We start from the raw sequence: 19518 nt of genomic DNA, 5'->3' as shown, positions 1-19518 counted from the left end.
AAACATTGGTTAATTAACTCCTGCATGCTTCACATCCCAGCCTTATCAACTGGCTGAAAGTCTGCTTCCACCGGTCATCCTTGCTTTAACATGGGCAACTGTACTTCATTAATATGTAGCAGAGCTTTACTTTAGCATTCAGGCTTTGTTTGTGTTGTTTTTCTGGCTCCTCTTTCTCATAATGTAATTAGGAGATGCTGGTTGCAGGAGGAGGAAACCCTCAGAAAGGAATCAGATTATTTAGGCCAGGAGTCATATTACAATTATTGACAAGCAGCTCTTCGAGCCACCGACTCATCTTACAAACTGTTTAACAGATAGTCGAAAGAACATTTCTTAGAGCGCTTTAGTCTGAACAAACCTAAACAATCTATATTATGTCATTAAGATTACTGGACAATTTTCCCGCATAAAGATTGCAGTCCCTCATGGAGTTTTCTTTGTCTAAGAAATTATTAAATTAAATGACGAGAATTGCATTTTGGAGATGTTATTGACAGTAGTAAGATTAAAACATCTCAAGCATCAGCAATAAAATACAAAAATATATAAGTGATTCACAGCTGTTAAAAAAAATCATTTCATCAGAACAGATTGCCTTTCTGGCAATTTGGCAGTGACAGTAAGTACGATACAAGTCAACAGGAAATGTCAACATCCCTCAGCATGGCAAACAAACAGGCAGATCAACATACCACACAGCACCAATGGTGCGTTAGCTGAGCGTCTATTGAAGGCTGTGAAATATTTTGAAGTTAAAGAGGGCAGTTTCCTTTCCAATCCAGAAGGCCCATGTTTCTATCAAAAATAATGAGTCAGTCAAGGGACACGTCATTTTCATTTATCTCATCAAGTGCATATGTGTTTAATTGAGGTAATTTGAAAACCAACACCTCATCATTGCTGTTGCAGTTAACAGCTTTCCTTCTTAGTTTGCCAGTTCTGGAGTACATTAATATATATACATATACAGGTTCTTATACAATTACATCAACTATATAATAATCTTGTCTTTGTCATATTACATGTACTGCATGTTACATGTAAATAAACCAATGCGAAAAGAAGTCTAACAAAACTGAGAAGTATTTGGTAAAAATAAACTCATTTCTAGTGCACAAATAAATTAAGTGTTAGTCCAATGATTCAAAGATGTATTAAAACATCGCAAATCCACTGGCATTCCCTTGAATGTCCAAAGAAATTGTGCATGATGCAAGCCCTTTGAGATTTGATGGCCTCAGATAGATTGCACTAACTGAGGTGAACATTAGAGTTGGAACATTGACTTGCTTTCTATGAGCCCAATCAGAGTCAAATGAGGCTGACCCACTTGATCAATTTGTAATAATTGATGAACAGATTGGATAGTTTTTTTTTTCCAACTCTAAATCCCAAAACAATTTCCTCCATACTTTTGATTCAAGAGCATAACATCCATGCTTGCAGAGAGAAGAAAGATAGATAAGCCGTCAAAGTGCACAAAATCAACATTGACTCACTGGCTCTGCTTCACACTCCTGGTTTATGCAAAGAGAAACGCTCACACCTCCCCTCCATGTTGTTTTGTGCCTGTAGTCAAACACACAGTAAAACTAGGGGATGTAAATTTAATTGCATCACATGCTGCCTTCTCCTCTGCAGGACTGAAATACTGCATATGATGGATGTATGAATGATGGCTCATTTGTTTATTACACTGTGCCATGTACTACTGCTGCTACTATCGTAGTGGCAGTAGCAGTAATAGGAGCCATTTCATCATCATCATCATCATCATCATCATCTATCATCATCACTATGGAAAACAAAAACATGAGATCATCCCAAACTACAGTTTTAATTCAAAATAATACAATAAATGTGCAGGAGCCTGATGCTCGCAAACATCCATGAGTTGCATCTGTTATGTGGGAGAGAGCTACAATACAATCTGTGTAAGATGATACACAGGTGAAAAATCATTTAATTACATTTTTCTCATCAGGATCGGCCCTTGAGTTTAGCATGAAAAAACAGAAATCAAATAAACGTCTATCAAATCTATACCACTACTGTATGTGATAATCAGTCTTACTCTGTTGTGATTTGCGGGTGTGCGTATGTGTGCATGTGTGTGCTTGTGTTTTATTATTCGTCTGCCAATAAGAGAGCTATCGCTAATCAGACCTAAGAAATATACGACACCAGACTTGTGCAAATGTCACATTTCCAATCAATATATTTGAAAATAGACAAATACCATTGCTTCAAAGCAGTGGATGTGAATCTCTGACCATCACTGATTTTCATGATGCATAATAAACAGCTCCACAGTAATACTGCTTCTCACCCACTTACTTCCTCTCGTTTCTGTTGCTATTCCTGTGCAGCAGCACTGAGTCAAAGACACCTTCAAGAATGAAAACACCTTGTTTTCTGTATGTCATTCGACACAAGTATGACAACAGAACACAGTTCCATGCTGTTTTGAACACTGCAATCCCGATGCTGTGTTACGCTTCCATGGGGGTACTTGACGAGCAAGAGGCCCCTTATGCTGCTGCAGAGGATGTTTAGCCACTCAGCACCCACGTGCACCACTCAGGCTCTCACCAACACACACACACATGTACACATAACAGCACACGTAATACTGTGAAAATATTGAAATTAGCCTAGAACAATTAATTATCAGTCTTTCTGGATTTCTTTAAGTAAATTGTTAGTTGCATAGCATTTTTTCTTATACACTGTAGGTTTACATAGCATAAAGGGCTGAGACAGCAGTGGGAAACCTGAGCAGGTGTCATAAAGGGAGGGGTTTTCTGCTTGGCCCTCTGTCTCCAACAATTCACATTATTTGTTGCATTTATATATTACACTGAACAGAAATAGAATTCCGACATTGTTTTCACACTCATTTTTCGTGAGCTGGATTCAAACACAAAAGGTAATTTTCCCTCAAATATCGTTCACAAGTCTGTTAAAATATGTGTAACTGAGCATACCTCCCACCTCACAGGTGGGGCATATCATATTAAGATGCTGATTAGACAGCATGACTATTGCACAGGTTTGCCTTAGGCTGGCCACAATAAAAGGCCACTCTGAAATGTGCAGTTTTATCACACAGCACCATCCCTCAGTTGCAAGCTTTTAGGAAGTCTGCAGTTGGCATGGTGACTGCAAGAATGTCGACCAGGGCCAATGCCCATGAATTGAATGTTCATTTCTCTACCGTAAGTCATCTACAAAGGTGTTTGAGATGTGTTTGGCAATACATCCAACACAGGGGTGCTCACACTTTTTCAGCATGCGAGCTACATATAAAATGACCAAGGCAAAATGATCTACCTACTATACTATATATATATATATATATATATATATATATATATATATATATATATATATATATATATATATATATATATATATATATATATATATATATATATATATATATATTTATTTATTTATATATGTATATAATTATAATTTAGAGAGAGAGAGAGAGAGGAAGAGAGAGAGAGAGAGAGAGAGAGAGAGAGCAAGCGAGAGAGGATTTTTTTGGTCAATGTATGTAGATGTAGCCAATCTCGGTGGCGGCTTTCGCTTTTCAAGTAAGTTGTCTGAAAAATGACAGCTGTCCTGACAACTGGCTTTTTAATTCCTTCACGTTTCTCTTCCTCAGCTCGCGTTTTGGTGGAAAGTCGGTATTATATTTTCCATGAACAGTCCGAAAATCCCGCTCCACATTTCCCTTCTTTGGTATTTGCGATGGTAGACTGACAGATGAGGCAAACGCACTTCTAAAATGTCATTGTGAAAAAATACTCCTCCTCCCATTCCGTATTAAAGTGATACGATTTTGTCTTCTTACTTGGTCCAGCACCCCCACTCATGTTTATACACCCCTTGAGTTCAAGAGAATAAAATGAGAGCTTAAAATTGGAGGAAACCAACTCGCTAGCTTGCTATTTGTGCTGCACTGAGCACCGTTGCATGCACATGCGTGGTGACCTATCTGTCGCAAAAAAAAAAAAAATCAGGTGTCATCTGACTGGGTGCCCTGTATCAATCACATGACGGATAATGATAGGCTGACGTCTATTTTTTAATGTCATGCGATCTACCCATACTACCTTTGCAATCGACTGGTCGATCGTGATCGACGTAATGAGCACCCCTGATCCAACAAGACCTCACAATCTCAGGCCACAAGTTAACCACACAAGCCCAAGATCTCTGAGAGACCAGCCACCCGGACATTTGTTGGAACAATATGGGGTTCAAAATGCGTAATCAAAGAATTTTTGCACAAACTGCCCGAAACAGTCTAGTCCTGTCTGCAGTTTGTCATCTTAACCGACGAACTCACGTTCAATGATGCCTGGCATGTTGGAGAGGTGCACTCACCATGGATGAATGCCGTTTTTTACTGTTCAGTGGAGATTGCCGAAAGCATGTGCAGCATTGTGTGAGCGGTTTGCTGATGTCAACACTGTGGATCGAGTGGCCCATAATGGCGGTGGGGTTTTGGTATGGGCAGGCGTACTTTATGAACAATGAACACAGGAGCATTTTATTGATGGCATTTTGAATGTACAGAGATACCATGATGAGATCCTGAGGCCCATTGTCGTGCCCTTAATCCACGAGCATCACTTCATGTTGCAATATGATAATGCACGGCTCCATGTTGCACGGATCTATACACAAGTCCTGGAAGCTGAAAACATCACAATTCTTGCACGCATTCTTGCAATTCTTTTTTTTTTTCATAATTCATACGCGTCAAACTTCCGCGAACATGAAGAAGCATTTACGAGCTCTAAAGGCTCCACCTACACGCTGCTGACGTCATGTCTCGCGATATTTGGTGCAGTTATATAGTGCGCTGTCTTTGCGCTCTTTCTTTCTCTCTTTCCTTTAACGGTGAAGGTGCAACATTAATCGGTCGTCCCGAATCGGGTTCATCCGACACCCTCATCAATCAAGCTGAACTGAGTTCAACCTCCACACCAACATGCCTCCCAAATTCGACCCCGGCGAGATTAAAGTTGGTACGTTTATCATGTCGAACGATACTTAAAGATGACGCTTGTATGACAAGATGGAGTCGCACTCTCTCGACCTTCCCACGGCGTGTTCACAATGGTAATATTGAGACTCGAGCTGTGACCGACGTGTGTTTGATAGAAGTGTTTGTGGGCTGTTTCTAGTGGTATTCCGTTGTTTAATTTGGAAACGCGACCGACCCACTCGTGCTTTGCCACGTGGGCTAAATTGCTAACTATTAGCTGCTAACTGTTCGCTTCTCTGAGACAATGCCGACACAATGAAGCCACATCAGCGTGTTTTGTCAATCGTCACTGTTTAAGCCCTCGACTCCGGCGCTCCTCTTTAGTAATGGAAACTTGTCTTAAACAAGTGTGTACTACGTAAGATGTCTCCCTTGACATCGGTGTGTAACACGTAGGTTTTTTTTACATCCTAATTTACAACTTTATTGTCTCAAGTTTCCTGAAGGTGCATTCACAACCAAATCCAGAAGCCATATTTCATAGCAGAAACGCATATTCCAAAGTAGTGAAAAGCGGTGGAGCTTTGAAATACCGATAACTCATTTCCAGCCCTACACTTGCACAAATCTGCTGGATGCAAGATGAGTTTTTGAGTAATCTTAACTTTCAGATATTGTTTGTCTTGTAGTGTACATGAGGTGCACAGGAGGAGAGGTTGGCGCCACATCTGCTTTGGCGCCCAAAATTGGTCCCCTCGGTCTGGTGAGTATTGAGCCAGGCTTTGCTAAAATAAAATGAAAAAAATAGCCTCCCGCCACTATGCTAGTCTGTCTGAGTGACTTTGTGTCGTCCAGTGGAGGCTAAGAGTGACCTGGTTTTAGGAAACAGGGCTACCCAAACCAATGGTCAACCCTGTGCCAAAAATTCTAGAACAGTCCTTGTCATGTCCGAACTGTGCCTTTATCACTCTAGTAGTAAATCTTATTCACGCAAGTGTAATAACCCCATTGTTAATGTTTACCGAAGAGGAAGGTGTTTGCCAAACTGCATATTTTCCACTCTGTTTTAAAGATGCTAGTTGTCACTCTTAAATAACATGAATTTATGTTAATCTGAAAATCCCCACAGCTAAGATTAGCTATTTGATTCCATTAGAGAAACTGATCCTGTTGTACTCTTACAGTCGCCCAAGAAAGTTGGTGATGACATTGCCAAGGCCACCGGTGACTGGAAGGGCCTGAGGATCACCGTCAAGCTGACTATCCAGAACAGACAGGCAGCGGTACAGACACGAAGTTTCTTAAAATTGGGGAAAGGGTTGACACCCCCGCCCCACCCTCTGATTTGAGTTGCATGCAAAGTGATACCCTGCTTAATTGGAGGGGTTCAAGTGGAAATGAGACTTAGTCTTGCTTCTTCTGTCTTTCATAGATTGAGGTGGTTCCTTCTGCCTCCGCACTGATCATCAAAGCGCTGAAAGAACCCCCTCGTGACAGGAAGAAGGTCAAGAACAGTAAGTGGCGGTTTAAACAATTTGGTTTGCTAAATAAATAAGAGTTTCATTGGGGTCTTAAAGGTTTAACCCTTGGTAAAATTCATGAATGATAATTTTGGAAATGATAGTGAATTATCACTCTATTGACTCTTATGCCATTTTTATTCATCATGTCGTCAATGTTATTTTTTCCCTCTCCCCTTCCAGTCAAGCACAGTGGAAGTGTGACTTTTGATGACATTCTGGGTGTTGCTCGTGTCATGCGTCCTCGTTCCATTGCAAGGGAGCTGTCAGGTAAGAGTAAACATTTTGTCAAGCTGTACTAATGTATACCAGGGCCTACGATTGGGTTTTGTTGGTTAGCCTCCCACCACTATGCCTGTCTATCAGAGTGACAGAGTATAGTCCAGTCGAGGCTCAGATGGACCCCACTTTAGATGACAGAGCTGCCCAATGTATTGGACAACTCTGCATGGAGAGTCTGCAACACTATGTGAATGAGTGTATTGACAATAAATGTTGCAAGTATCTGATGTTAAAAGAATGTGATAATGATGCTGTTCATTGTTTTTATGGATTTTCGTTTTGACAGGAACCATCAAGGAGATTCTGGGTACGGCTCAGTCTGTTGGCTGTACCATCGATGGCCGTCCTCCTCATGACGTCATTGATGACATCAACAGTGGCAAAATTGAGTGCCCCTCTGAGTAATAAAATGTTGGAAATGGAATCACTTTTGCCTTGTTTTTCTTACTCATGCTTTTGCATATGTGTTTGTTGATATGTTATGTCTCTTTAGTTTTTAACTCAATTGAGCTTGAACAGAAGTCATGAAATAGCTTTGTTACAGAAGTGCTGTTATTCTATGAAGGACTGACAATGTAATTTTAGTGGGAAGGAGTTTCAGTAGGTCTGCAGCTGTATTCCCTTTGTGCAGATCTGTCATGTTTATAGCCCCGCCCATAGGGCAACAAACCTGAAGTTACTTTGCTAGGTTCCTTGTGTTTTTACGAAAGGTTGTCTTAAATCTAAAGCCCAGTGCTAATTAAAAGCCCGTGCTTTTGATTTGATTTTACGACTGTGGATCATACGGCATGTTTCTATTTGCAATGGGCCACCTGGAGATCTTCCTGTTTGTGATTTACTGGCCCGTTATTTCCCGCCACAGAACTGGTATTCCAGGGATCAGACCATGAAGATGTTGATGCCTGCACACTACTGCCCCCTACTGATGACATGTTTTGCCCTCTTTCCGTGAAACGTGCACGCAAAACCAACGGGCGAAGGCTGACACTTTAGTCCAGTTGCTTTGTCTTGTCGAGGGGGCTCTGTGCTACACTTGAACATCATATTGGTCGCACTAGCACTCGTTTTGTTGAATCTTGGTGGGGCTGGACGAATGTAGCTCCACCTAATTCTTTTACGGCCCCCTTCCACGAGGTCGCTGAGCTGTGCAGCAGATAAACAGCCATCACAGAACTGGGCAACAAAATGTCTTTGTGATCAGCCAAACGGGCTCAGATTTCACACTGAAATGTTAAATATGTTTCCGGGTGTGAAAATTGTATTCAATTGAGTGTGTGTGTATATATAGATATATATATATAGAGAGAGAGCGGTTCACCAGCTCAACCCAATGCAGTATAAAACATTTCCATTTGTAAACAGGTGTACAATTATTTTTGTAACTAATACACCACATAATGGACATTATTTCTGACATTGATGTTAAAGATTCACAGCAGAAAAAAAACTGAACTGTCATCAACCCTAGCAAAAACTGCAAAACTCAGTCACCCCGTTCATCTTATCCATTTCAAATGAATCAATGTCACTTTTTTAATTGTTCCTGTACTACTCACATCAATTCTACAGCACAGTTATGAAAGTATAAAACCACGTGCTTTTAAACTTCATTGGCAGGAAGGAGAATATTGAACCCCCTTAGTCAATCAAGTTAATCAATCCAACAATAATGTGTCATTTCATGACATATTTGGAAACAATCATAGCAATAAAAAGTGACATATCACAATGCAATGAAATAATGATTTTGCTTCGGATGTTTGTCAACCGTAAACACTGACAGTTGATCCAAGATGTACTTTATCGAGGAAAGTAGACGACACCAGTAAGTCAGTCTGTGTTCCATTTTGTCACATGCAAAAAACAGCTAAGCGGAAGGACACAGACAAAGAATGTTGTGCTTTGGACTTGGATTTTGGAAGACAAAAAGCAACAACCCCTGCAATACACTAATCAGTTTCTAGAGTGAACCTCGTGGTAACCTCACTGAGGCTGATTAAATGGATTTCATCATCCGCTGCAAACACGAAGAAGCGTTTACTTGCTCTAAAGCAGGCATCACCAAATGGCGGACCGCGGTCCGCATCCGGACCGCGCGATGGTTCGGACCGGACCCATGACCAAGCTATGATGAATTTTTTTCAGGGCGCGTTCGCAAAGGTTGGCGTTGCAATTCTAGTTAATACGGAAAATGCGTCACTGATTTGAGCCGATCAAATCTTTTGTTTACGATCCACTGCCAATTGCGCAGCAGACCGGAAGAGAGTGCTGCTGACAATATGCCTTGCTAAAAAGTTAGAAAGGTCGATGCGTGTTGTTTTAAATGAATGGACGGAGAAATTTAGTTTCGTTCTGGCTGCAGCCGATTCAAAACCAGTGTGCACCATATGCTCCGAAACCGTCGCAACATTGCGAAGCGCCACTACGAAACAAAGCACCGGCCTTTTTGCAAAGTTAACCGCTGAAGTTTGAGGTGAGCGCACGCAAAAACATCGAACTTCAAGTGCAGTATAACAGATTTTTACATTTTCGTTTACAGCCCAGCAGCATGCAAACGAATGTTCACTAAAAGTATCATGGATTTTAGGGAAACATAAAAAAACATTCAGTGATGGGGAAATTGTGAAGGAGTGCTTAAATACGGTTGCACAAACATTATTTAAAGGAAAACACAAAACCCAGGTGTGAAATAATCTACCAAATCCCAATGGCCCTGAATCCGTTGCAACCCAGAATTAAGTCACTGGCAGGGCAATCACAAACTCATTTTTCTCATTAAGAGAAGTTAAAAAAATATTCAAAAGAAAAGTTGGTGTCAAAGCTCATTTTTAATTACTTTTTCATGAGGACAGCCATTTTTATTGATTGTGTACTGAACATGTTGACCTGTTTTACTTGGATGATTAGGCTTTCTGTTTTTTTTAGGATGATAACTCTTAGATTTAAGAAAAAAAAGGTAAAAGATATTAACTCAATGCTTAGGACTTGATATATTTCTGCAGGAGATATTTTACTGTTTTTTTCTGGAAGTGGCAAACTTAATTTCCTGGAGCCACATTTTCTTGAATGTGAAATAAACGCCTTAAATTTGTTTGACTGGCAAAGGTGTTTAATGTGAACATTGCTAAATATTTTGTATATAAGTGCACTCTGTTGAAAATGACTAAACATTGAAACTATATAAAAATGTGAACATAGGCTAGACATTAAGGGAAGTTGGACTTTGGTTCAGACCTTTTAATTGGAAGAAATTTTAGTCGTGGACCTCTGTGACTTTTAATTGAATACCTCTGCTCTAAAGGCTCCACCTACACGCTGCTGAACGTCATGTCTCGCGATATTTGGTGCACTTATAAAGTGCGATGTCTTCACACGCATTCTTTCTCTCTTTCCTTTAACGGTGAAGGTGCAACATTAATCGGTCGTCCCGAATCGGGTTCATCCGACACCCTCATCAATCAAGCTGAACTGAGTTCAACCTCCACACCAACATGCCTCCCAAATTCGACCCCGACGAGTTTGAAGTTGGCACGTCTATCATGTCGAACGAGACTTAAAGATGACGCTTCTGTGACAAGATGGAGTCGCACTCTCTCGACCTTCCCACGGCGTGTTCACAATGGTAATATTGAGACTCGAGCTGTGACCGACGTGTGTTTGTGGGCTGTTTCTAGTGGTATTCCGTTGTTTAATTTGGAAACGCGACCGACCCACTCGTGCTTTGCCACGTGGGCTAAATTGCTAACTGTTAGCTGGTAACTGTTAGCTTCTCTGAGACAATGCCGACACAATGAAGCCACATTAACGTGTTTTATCAATCATCATTGTTTAAGCCCTCGCCTCCGGCGCTCCTATTTAGTAATGGAAACATGTTTTAAGCAAATGTGTACTACTTAAGATGTCTCCCTTGACATAGGTGTGTAACACGCAGTTCTTTTTTTGTTACATTCTGATTTACAACTTATTGTCTCTTAATTTTTCTGAAGGTGCATTCACAACTAAATCCAGAAGCCATGTTTCATAGCAGAAACGCATATTCCATAGTAGTGAAAAACGTTAGAGCTATGAAATACCGATAACTCAATACTTACGTTTGCAATATCTGTTAGTTTAAATGTATGCCATGTACTAAGGAAGTTGAGCCATTGCTTTAAACGTAAAGAAATAAAAGTAATGTCACATGTTGAAAGCTACTTGGCATGTATACTATCACGTGCTTCCCCACTAATGTGAACATGCATTCCAGCCCTACACTTGCAAGAAATCTGCTGGATGCAAGATGAGTTTTTGAGTAATCTTAACTTTCAGTTATTGTTTGTCTTGTAGTGTACATGAGGTGCACAGGAGGAGAGGTTGGCGCCACATCTGCTTTGGCGCCCAAAATTGGTCCCCTCGGTCTGGTGAGTATTGAGCCAGGCTTTGCAAAAATAAAATGAAAAAATAGCCTCCCGCCACTATGCTAGTCTGTCTGAGTGACTTTGTGTCGTCCAGTGGAGGCTAAGAGTGACCTGGTTTTAGGAAACAGGGCTACCCAAACCAATGGTCAACCCTGTGCCAAAAATTCTAGAACAGTCCTTGTCATGTCCGAACTGTGCCTTTATCACTCTAGTAAATCTTATTCACGCAAGTGTAATAACCCCATTGTTAATGTTTACCAAAGAGGAAGGTGTTTGCCAAACTGCATATTTTCCACTCAGTTTTAAAGATGCTAGTTGTCACTCTTAAATAACATGAATTTATGTTAATCTGAAAATCCCCACAGCTAAGATTAGCTATTTGATTCCATTAGAGAAACTGATCCTGTTGTACTCTTACAGTCGCCCAAGAAAGTTGGTGATGACATTGCCAAGGCCACCGGTGACTGGAAGGGCCTGAGGATCACCGTCAAGCTGACTATCCAGAACAGACAGGCAGCGGTACAGACACGAAGTTTCTTAAAATTGGGGAAACGGTTGACACCCCCCAATCTGATTTGAGTTGATTGCAAAGTGATGCCCTGCTTAATTGGAGGGGTTCAAGTGGAAATGAGACTTAGTCTTGCTTCTGTCTTTCATAGATTGAGGTGGTTGCTTCTGCCTCCGCACTGATCATCAAAGCGCTGAAAGAACCCCCTCGTGACAGGAAGAAGGTCAAGAACAGTAAGTGGCGGTTTAAACAATTTGGTTTGCTAAATAAATAAGAGTTTCATTGGGGTCTTAAAGGTTTAACCCTTGGTAAAATTCATGAATGATAATTTTGGAAATGATAGTGAATTATCACTCTATTGACTCTTATGCCATTTTTATTCATCATGTCGTCAATGTTATTTTTTTTCCCTCTCCCCTTCCAGTCAAGCACAGTGGAAGTGTGACTTTTGATGACATTCTGGGTGTTGCTCGTGTCATGCGTCCTCGTTCCATTGCAAGGGAGCTGTCAGGTAAGAGTAAACATTTTGTCAAGCTGTACTAATGTATACCAGGGCCTACGATTGGGTTTTGTTGGTTAGCCTCCCACCACTATGCCTGTCTATCAGAGTGACTGTGTATAGTCCAGTCGAGGCTCAGATGGACCCCACTTTAGATGACAGAGCTGCCCAATGTATTGGACAACTCTGCATGGAGAGTCTGCCACACTATGTGAATGAGTGTATTGACAATAAATGTTGCAAGTATCTGATGTTAAAAGAATGTGATAATGAGGCTGTTCATTGTTTTTATGGATTTTTGTTTTGACAGGAACCATCAAGGAGATTCTGGGTACGGCTCAGTCTGTTGGCTGTACCATCGATGGCCGTCCTCCCCATGACGTAGTTGACATCAACAGTGGCAAAATTGAGTGCCCCTCTGAGTAATAAAATGTTGGGAATGGAATCACTTTTGCCTTGTTCTTACTCATGCATGTCTCTTTAGTTTTTAACTCAATTGAGCTTGAACAGAAGTCATGAAATAGCTTTGTTACAGAAGTGCTGTTATTCTACAAAGGACAGACAATAATTTTAGTGGGAAGAAGTTGCAGTAGGTCTGCAGCTGTATTCCCTTTGTGCAGATCTGTCATGTTTATAGCCCTGCCCATAGGGCAACAAACCTGAAGTCACTTTGCAAGGTTCCTTGTGTTTTTACGAAAGGTGATCTTAAATCTAAAGCACAGTGCTAATTTGAAGCCCGTGCTTTTGTTTACTACTGTGGATCGTATGGCATGTTTCTATAATTTGCAATAGGCCACCTGGAGATCTCCCTTTGCGTGTTATACTGGCCTTTTATTTCCCACCACAAAACTAGTATTCCAGGGATCAGACCAGAGATGTTGATGCCTGCACACTACTGCCCCCTACTGGTGACATGTTTTGCCCTCTTTCCGTGAAACGTGCACGCAAAACCAACGGGCGAAGGCTGACACTTTAGTCCAGTTGCTTTGTCTTGTCGAGGGGGCTCTGTGCTACACTTGAACATCATACTGGTGGCACTAGCACACGTTTTGTTGAATCTTGGTGGAGCTAGGCTAATGTATCTCCACTTAATTCTTTTACGGCCCCCTTCCACGAGGTCATTGAGCTGTCCAGCAGTTGAACAGCCATCACAGAACTGGGCAACAAAATGTCTTTGTGATCAGCCAAACGGGCTCAGATTTCACAATGAAATGAAAATTGTATATTCAATTGAGTGTGTGTATATACATATATTTTCTTTGGGGGGTTCGTCAGTTCAGCCCAATGCAGCATAAAACATTTCCATTTGTTTCAGCCCAATGCAGCATACAACATTTCCATTTGTAAACAGGTGTACAATTATTTTTGTGACTAATGCATCACATAATTCACATTATGACATTGATAAAGGTTGACAGCAGAAAAAAACTGAACTGTCATCCATTTCAAATGAATCAATGTCACTTTTTTTAATTGTTCCTGTACCTATCACATCAATTCTACTGCACAGTTATGAAAGTATATAACCACGTGCTTTTAAAGTTCATTGGCAGGAAGGAGAATATTGAACCCCCTTAGTCAATCAAGTTAATCAATCCAACAATAATGTGTCATTTCATGACAGATTTGGTAACAATCATAGCAATAAAAAGTGACATCACAATGCAATGAAATAATGATTTTGCTTCGGATGTTTGTCAACCGTAAACACTGACAGTTGATTCAAGATGTACTTTATCAAGGAAAGTGGACGACACCAGTAAGTCAGTCTGTGTTCCATTTTGTCACATGCCAAAAACAGCTAAGCGGAAGGACACAGACAAAGAATGTTGTGCTTTGGATTTGGATTTTGGAAGACAAAAAGCAACAACCCCTGCAATACACTAATCAGTTTCTAGAGTGAACCTCGTGGTAACCTCACTGAGGCTGATTGAATGGATTTCATCATTGAAAAAGTTTGTCTGACAGTGAGAATTGTCCTCAGTTTTCCACCTCTTCTTCCTCCAGCTCATTCTCTGCTTCAGGTTCTTCCTCCATGCGTTCCTCCTCTTCTTCCTCCTCTCGGCTCTTGTCATTTTCAGAGTCTGTTTTCTTTTCTTTATCTTTGCGCTTCTGCTCTGACACTTCCTTCTTTCCCTTTTGTCCCTTCTTATACACTGTTAAGAAACACAAACAGCACAGAATTGGAGAGTGTATTATTAAGCAGATGAGACCTGCGTAGCATTGCAATCCCACACTTGAAGTCATTCCTCACAGTGATGGGGAAAAGAGCAACACGTTCAAGTCTCCTGTGACATAAGATGCAAACTTTCAGACATGATTTGTTTTTGTTTTTTTCAGGCAAATCTTATATTTGTGAGGTTTCTAAAAGAATAATGACAATGTAATTCACTTTTGTTAAATTGCGCCAGTATCAATAGACATTTTTCACAGTATCGACATAAGAAACGTCACTCTTTGGATTTAAAGATGTTTAGTCAACAATACTTTTTGCAAAACAATGCGAGATTGTCACATGATTTACTATCCACACGATGAAATGTTCAGATAACCAAGTTACTGACCTTCCAAAGCTTCTCGGAGAGGGTCCATAAACCTCTCAAACTCCATTTCCTCCATTGCAGCTAAGACATCGCCTGCATTCAAAGTTTTTCGCTTGGCTTTCATGGCAAAGTTGTTTGCACTGTAACATAACGTACACAAAATGCTCTTTAATTTCTTTCAATGGTTGTAAGAAATTTGGAGTCGTAGGATCCTTTTGGATGTGAAAGTGATTAAGTGTTAATCAAAAAGAGCTTGAGTAACAGCATGAATTAAAATGGCCTGTCTCATGATGAAGACGATTATTCATTTGTGGTCCAGGGTTGTCATGGCAAAGGCAGAGACGCTATTCTCGTTCTCAGAAATCATCAAAATTATTTGGAAGCTGCTGTTTTAAATATGAAATTTGAACTGGAAATATTCACAAGTATCAAGCACTCGAGCAAAATGGAAACTTGCTGTTTGCACGCTTCACATTATCCTGTCTCTAACACGATTTTGTGATGAGCTGCTTGTCCTCTTACCAAGATGTTGCATACAACACAAACACACTGGCAGCTTGGGATATTGCTCTCCGCGCTTCTTTTGACACATTCACCCCATCTGGGAGCTGTTGAAAACAAACGGTGTGGGGGCGTTATTTCAAAGATACAAACATGTTCAGGACTACACAAGCTGGCAAATAATATTTATTTACACAAGGACCACAACATCTTCCTGCAACAAGAACAGTGGCAATAGGTTGCACAGAATGTCCAATTATGTTTTAGAGTTAAAGGCAAATGAGGATAGAATACTTTTACTAAGTAATTTATAGAACACTTCATAATTGGCTGTGCTTGGAATCACGAGCCACTACAGAGTGCCCTCACTTAGTCCCATAATGAATTTTCAAATGACCAACAAATCAAATGTGTCCTATACGCTGATACCGAAAGAAAACAAAAAGATTTCCTGTTTATAGGTATCACTTGACGTTCAGCAGGATTAGTCGTGGGGCAAAAATATCTTTATTAAAATCTGAACAACACAGACATTAAGCGCTTTGTGTTAATTTTGTAAATATATCCAACCTACAAAAATGTATTGATACTGTAATTTTAACATTGAATGTACGTTGGTAAGCAGATCCGATAATGGACGTATGGATGATGTTAAATATTTAGTCCGGAGGTTCCAAAAATTGGACGTTTTGCTGCGTCATAATTATGCTACAATAATGACGTAATTAAGGCGCGCTGGATAAGTGTTCGAAATTATTTGTCATTTGACTTAACTTTTAAACTGCACTCCATAAAAAAGTAGTGTTTTGTTTAAAATAAATGAGAAGACCACCATTATGTCCAGAATAGCAGTTTATGTTTGGACCAGAACTCAAAGTTTAAGAACAAAACGACGACTTTGAAGCATGAAAATTGACCATGCTTACAATATTGCGCGCTCGAAAAATATTAATTAAAAAATGTTTTCTAATTTCGGATAGCAAGTGACATCGTTTTCTTGTTTATTGTTCCATGTATTTAGTTTGAAGCTCATTCAAAACGATATTTATTACTTTGTTTGTTCGCTCTAAAATGGACTGAGCCCATCGAATCACTGAATAGCTAGTACTGAAAGAACAAGAACTAATTCCACTATTCGATTAATTGGAACCAGTTAAACTCTCAATGATGAATTTATTGAAATCTAAGTAGACAACTGATGTAACGTTTACACTCACCGCCTCTTTGATGATGCGGGTGATGACCGCGTTGGGAAGGTTGAGATCTTCTGGCCTTTCTGCCATTTCGCTCACTCTCCACGACAGTATTCACAACCGTCCTCAAAACTCCGATGAGAGTTTCGCTAACACGCGAGATCAGAAGCTGCTCAACTAGCTTAAAAGCTATTAGCACGGATTCTTTTAAAGCTATATTTTAACACTTAGAGGACGACCGGTTAGGGAAATTCTGTTAGATTATGTTAGTTTGGAAAGTCACGGTGAAAAACTTTGTAATCTTCCGAAACGATTTGTTTTGGGACGTTTCCCGCGAACCGCCCCACACGTTTCAACTTTGACCTATGGCGCATGCGTGACGTGTGATTCGTTACGTTACGTACACAATGCCACAATGGCTGCTACTCCCTTTTGTGTTGTACCACAACTAGCGTCAATCTATTGAATCACACTCGTCATGACAATAAAACTGAACTTTTTAATGCATTTAGTCAAGGAAAGGAGAAGAAATATATGTTCATTATAAAGCCAAAGAAAGTCGTTATAATTACGGAAGTACTGGGTAACGTAAAATCTATATATTCTATGCAGTTAAAACAGCAAACAAACCTTTAAATTCAATTTTATATGAAAGCAAACTAAATACCCGAGTTGAAACGTGCGGGCTAATAGATGTTGGTTGTCCTGTGAGAAAGTTCGCTAAGTGTTTTCTTCTGTCAATTTGCTGAATAACGCTCCAAGTCATGTGACCATATTGGACCACTGTGAAGCAATAGGAGCTCGTGACTGTTAAAACACTGAAACGGCAGACTTTCAGTTCAGTTCACCCTTTTCCCCACAGATATATCATAAGCCTTTAAGGCATTATACTAGTTTCCATGGCAGCTGGCGTCATTGCTAATGGAGCAGCATGATGCAGCCCACACAGTGTAAACCACTCGGTTGTGGAGACCATAGGGCGCGAGTCTACACCCACCTGGTTCAAGGTGCAGTATCTTTCTGGGCTGTGCTCCAGGACACTAATGCTGACTTGAAACACAAATTATCTCTGTAGTTGGATATGTGAAAGGATACATTCCATTAGATTATGTTCTGTTGATTACCGAGGACATACTAAATGTAATTCTTTTTTTCCAAGATGTCGGTTTTATTGTGAGGACTACTTATATGTAACAAGGGTACATATTTACATTGATCTGAAAATTGCATCTTTCCATCATCTAGTCCCAATTTCTTATAACTATGACAGATTTCCTTATTTAAAAGTAAAATAAATGAACTGTGAAGGTTTTCAAAATATACAATACAATACAACTTTATTTATGATCAGCTGTGAAACTGTCAGGCCTCCTTTGTACAGTCTACCCCTGCCCTTGCTTATCCATCTATCCATCCATCTGTCCATCCATCCGTCCATCCATCATCTTAGCCAGTTATCCGCACAAGGGTTGCGGGCGTGCTGGAGCCTATCCCTGCCGTTTTAGGGCAGTAGGGGGGTACACCCTCAACTGGTTGCCAGACAATCGCAGGGCTCACAAAGACGAACAACCACTCGCGCTCAAACTCAGACCAAGGGCCAATTTAGCGTGTCCCATTAACCTACCCTATATGTTTTTGAAATGTGGGAGGAAACCGAAGTACCCGGAGAAAACTCACGCAGGGACAGGGAGAACATGCAAACTCCACACAGGATCGAACCCTGCACCTTTGCACTGTGAGGTGGACCTACTAACCAGTAACACACTGTGCCGCCCACCTTTGCTTGTATTATATTTATTTTCAAAATCAAGTTAAAATTGAAAGAATACAAGGTCATGAAACATAGGAGCTGGTCCAATTTTAACATTTCAAAGAAAATAAAATGCTCATAGCACACCAATAGTGTGACTGTATACACAGCATGCAGTGATTGTTAAATTAAAATACAGTAATTTGTTTCACTGTCAGAGGACTCTTAATTTCAAAAAGGTAGTTCATTGGAGGTCTTAAATGCAATTGCACATTAGATTTTCATGATGCATGATGCACTTTTACTACACTTGTTTGTCTGAATCATTGTGGCTATTACAGACGTATGTTATTAATAAACAATAAAACAACATATATATGTATATTACCTTCAGTGCAAACAGCTAAAGAAAGGTGCATGACCTAGCAGTAAATTTGGACGTGTAATATAGTTGCTCTGCCAACATACGTGTAGTAGTATATTACAAAAAGTCAGCAGTGTCATCAACTTCACATTGACCCCAGAAAACAACCCTGTTTATCTTCATACCTTTTGTGTTTGCATCTACAATATATTGTCGAGTTCAGTGGGTCATATACAATACAATGCAATACAATTTTATTTATATCGCGCTTTTCACAACAGCTGGAGCTTCAACAAAGCTCTTTCCGTATGCTGTCATGGTAAATGGGCTGTCACTTGTATAGCGCTTTTCTGCCTTTGGTACTCAAAGCGTTTCACACTGTTACCTCACCTACCTACCTACTGATGACATAAAAGTTAGTCAGTAATTAGAACACAAATTAAAACACAAACACATTTACAATACCAGAAGAACAGCAGAACAGTGATAGTCATGCTGAGTCGAAATCTAAGAAGAATAAAAATGTCTTCAAACGGGATTTAAAAATGGACAACTTGGGTCGAAAGACAGTGGGTGAAATATAAATTACACTTAATAAATGCTCAACCAATATATTTCCGTCTGCAGATATATAATTATAGCTTTTAAATATCCCTTTTTTTCTCTTTTTCATTTTTGACACAGGCAGCAAAATGCCCTTATTGGTTAACACGTCTGCCTCACAGTTCTTCTGTTCAAATTTCACCTCCACTACGGATTTTGCATATTCTCACCCTGCTTGGGGCAGTTTTCTCTGAGTACTCTGGCTTCCTCCCTCTTTCTTAAAAACAAACATGTTGAATTGTGTGTTTGTCTACAACCGTGTTTGTGCCATATGATTGGCTGCTGACCAGCCCAGTGTGCAATGTCCGCCTTATAGGCTTCAGCTCACTTGAGACCCTAATGGAGGACAA

At 40.2% G+C, this 19518-nt stretch overlaps 3 protein-coding genes and 2 non-coding genes across 5 annotated transcripts; 4 read left to right on the top strand and 1 right to left on the bottom strand.

Annotated features, from left to right (window-relative positions):
• The first annotated feature begins 4872 nt into the window (after positions 1-4872).
• LOC148336738 (large ribosomal subunit protein uL11) lies at positions 4873-7234 on the top strand. Its single transcript, XM_088296156.1, has 6 exons — positions 4873-5048; positions 5698-5771; positions 6193-6291; positions 6441-6522; positions 6712-6798; positions 7097-7234. Exons 1-6 carry the CDS (start codon positions 5012-5014, stop codon positions 7213-7215), a joined length of 498 nt encoding a protein of 165 aa, XP_088152282.1. The 5' UTR covers positions 4873-5011; the 3' UTR covers positions 7216-7234.
• LOC148336739 (small nucleolar RNA SNORA65) lies at positions 5820-5946 on the top strand. Its single transcript, XR_015843498.1, has one exon. It is a non-coding gene; the product is annotated as a small nucleolar RNA SNORA65 (small nucleolar RNA).
• A 2958-nt stretch (positions 7235-10192) lies between the features above and the next one.
• On the top strand, positions 10193-12659 carry LOC148336736 (large ribosomal subunit protein uL11-like). Its single transcript, XM_088296157.1, has 6 exons — positions 10193-10432; positions 11137-11210; positions 11628-11726; positions 11867-11948; positions 12140-12226; positions 12525-12659. Exons 2-6 carry the CDS (start codon positions 11142-11144, stop codon positions 12638-12640), a joined length of 453 nt encoding a protein of 150 aa, XP_088152283.1. The 5' UTR covers positions 10193-10432; positions 11137-11141; the 3' UTR covers positions 12641-12659.
• On the top strand, positions 11258-11384 carry LOC148336737 (small nucleolar RNA SNORA65). Its single transcript, XR_015843497.1, has one exon. It is a non-coding gene; the product is annotated as a small nucleolar RNA SNORA65 (small nucleolar RNA).
• Positions 12660-13931: 1272 nt separating the features above from the next.
• Positions 13932-17186, bottom strand: pole3 (polymerase (DNA directed), epsilon 3 (p17 subunit)). Its single transcript, XM_088296158.1, has 4 exons — positions 16476-17186; positions 15280-15365; positions 14779-14897; positions 13932-14370 (listed from the first exon to the last, which is right to left on the bottom strand). Exons 1-4 carry the CDS (start codon positions 16539-16541, stop codon positions 14195-14197), a joined length of 447 nt encoding a protein of 148 aa, XP_088152284.1. The 5' UTR covers positions 16542-17186; the 3' UTR covers positions 13932-14194.
• Positions 17187-19518: the final 2332 nt, after the last annotated feature.

The sequence above is a fragment of the Idiotropiscis lumnitzeri genome, chromosome 5 (genome assembly GCF_059441095.1).
Source record: "Idiotropiscis lumnitzeri isolate Australia: NSW breed Sydney's pygmy pipehorse chromosome 5, RoL_Ilum_1.0, whole genome shotgun sequence".
Lineage (NCBI taxonomy): Eukaryota > Metazoa > Chordata > Actinopteri > Syngnathiformes > Syngnathidae > Idiotropiscis > Idiotropiscis lumnitzeri.
This window is presented reverse-complemented; position numbering and strand designations above follow the sequence as displayed.

What these genes read in the sequence shown, in the direction of transcription:
- LOC148336738 (XM_088296156.1), top strand. Translation starts at nt 5,012, where the DNA reads ATGCCTCCCAAATTCGACCCCGGCGAGATTAAAGTTG. An exon ending in CCCCGGCGAGATTAAAGTTG is followed by an intron (nt 5,049 to 5,697) that starts GTACGTTTATCA and finishes TTTGTCTTGTAG; the next exon opens with TGTACATGAGGTGCACAGGA. An exon ending in CAGGAAGAAGGTCAAGAACA is followed by an intron (nt 6,523 to 6,711) that starts GTAAGTGGCGGT and finishes CTCCCCTTCCAG; the next exon opens with TCAAGCACAGTGGAAGTGTG.
- LOC148336736 (XM_088296157.1), top strand. Translation starts at nt 11,142, where the DNA reads ATGAGGTGCACAGGAGGAGAGGTTGGCGCCACATCTGCTTTGGCGCCC. An exon ending in AAATTGGTCCCCTCGGTCTG is followed by an intron (nt 11,211 to 11,627) that starts GTGAGTATTGAG and finishes GTACTCTTACAG; the next exon opens with TCGCCCAAGAAAGTTGGTGA. An exon ending in CATTGCAAGGGAGCTGTCAG is followed by an intron (nt 12,227 to 12,524) that starts GTAAGAGTAAAC and finishes TTGTTTTGACAG; the next exon opens with GAACCATCAAGGAGATTCTG.
- pole3 (XM_088296158.1), bottom strand. Translation starts at nt 16,541, where the DNA reads ATGGCAGAAAGGCCAGAAGATCTCAACCTTCCCAACGCGGTCATCACC. An exon ending in CCCGCATCATCAAAGAGGCG is followed by an intron (nt 15,366 to 16,475) that starts GTGAGTGTAAAC and finishes TGTTTTCAACAG; the next exon opens with CTCCCAGATGGGGTGAATGT. An exon ending in TCTCCGAGAAGCTTTGGAAG is followed by an intron (nt 14,371 to 14,778) that starts GTCAGTAACTTG and finishes GTTTCTTAACAG; the next exon opens with TGTATAAGAAGGGACAAAAG.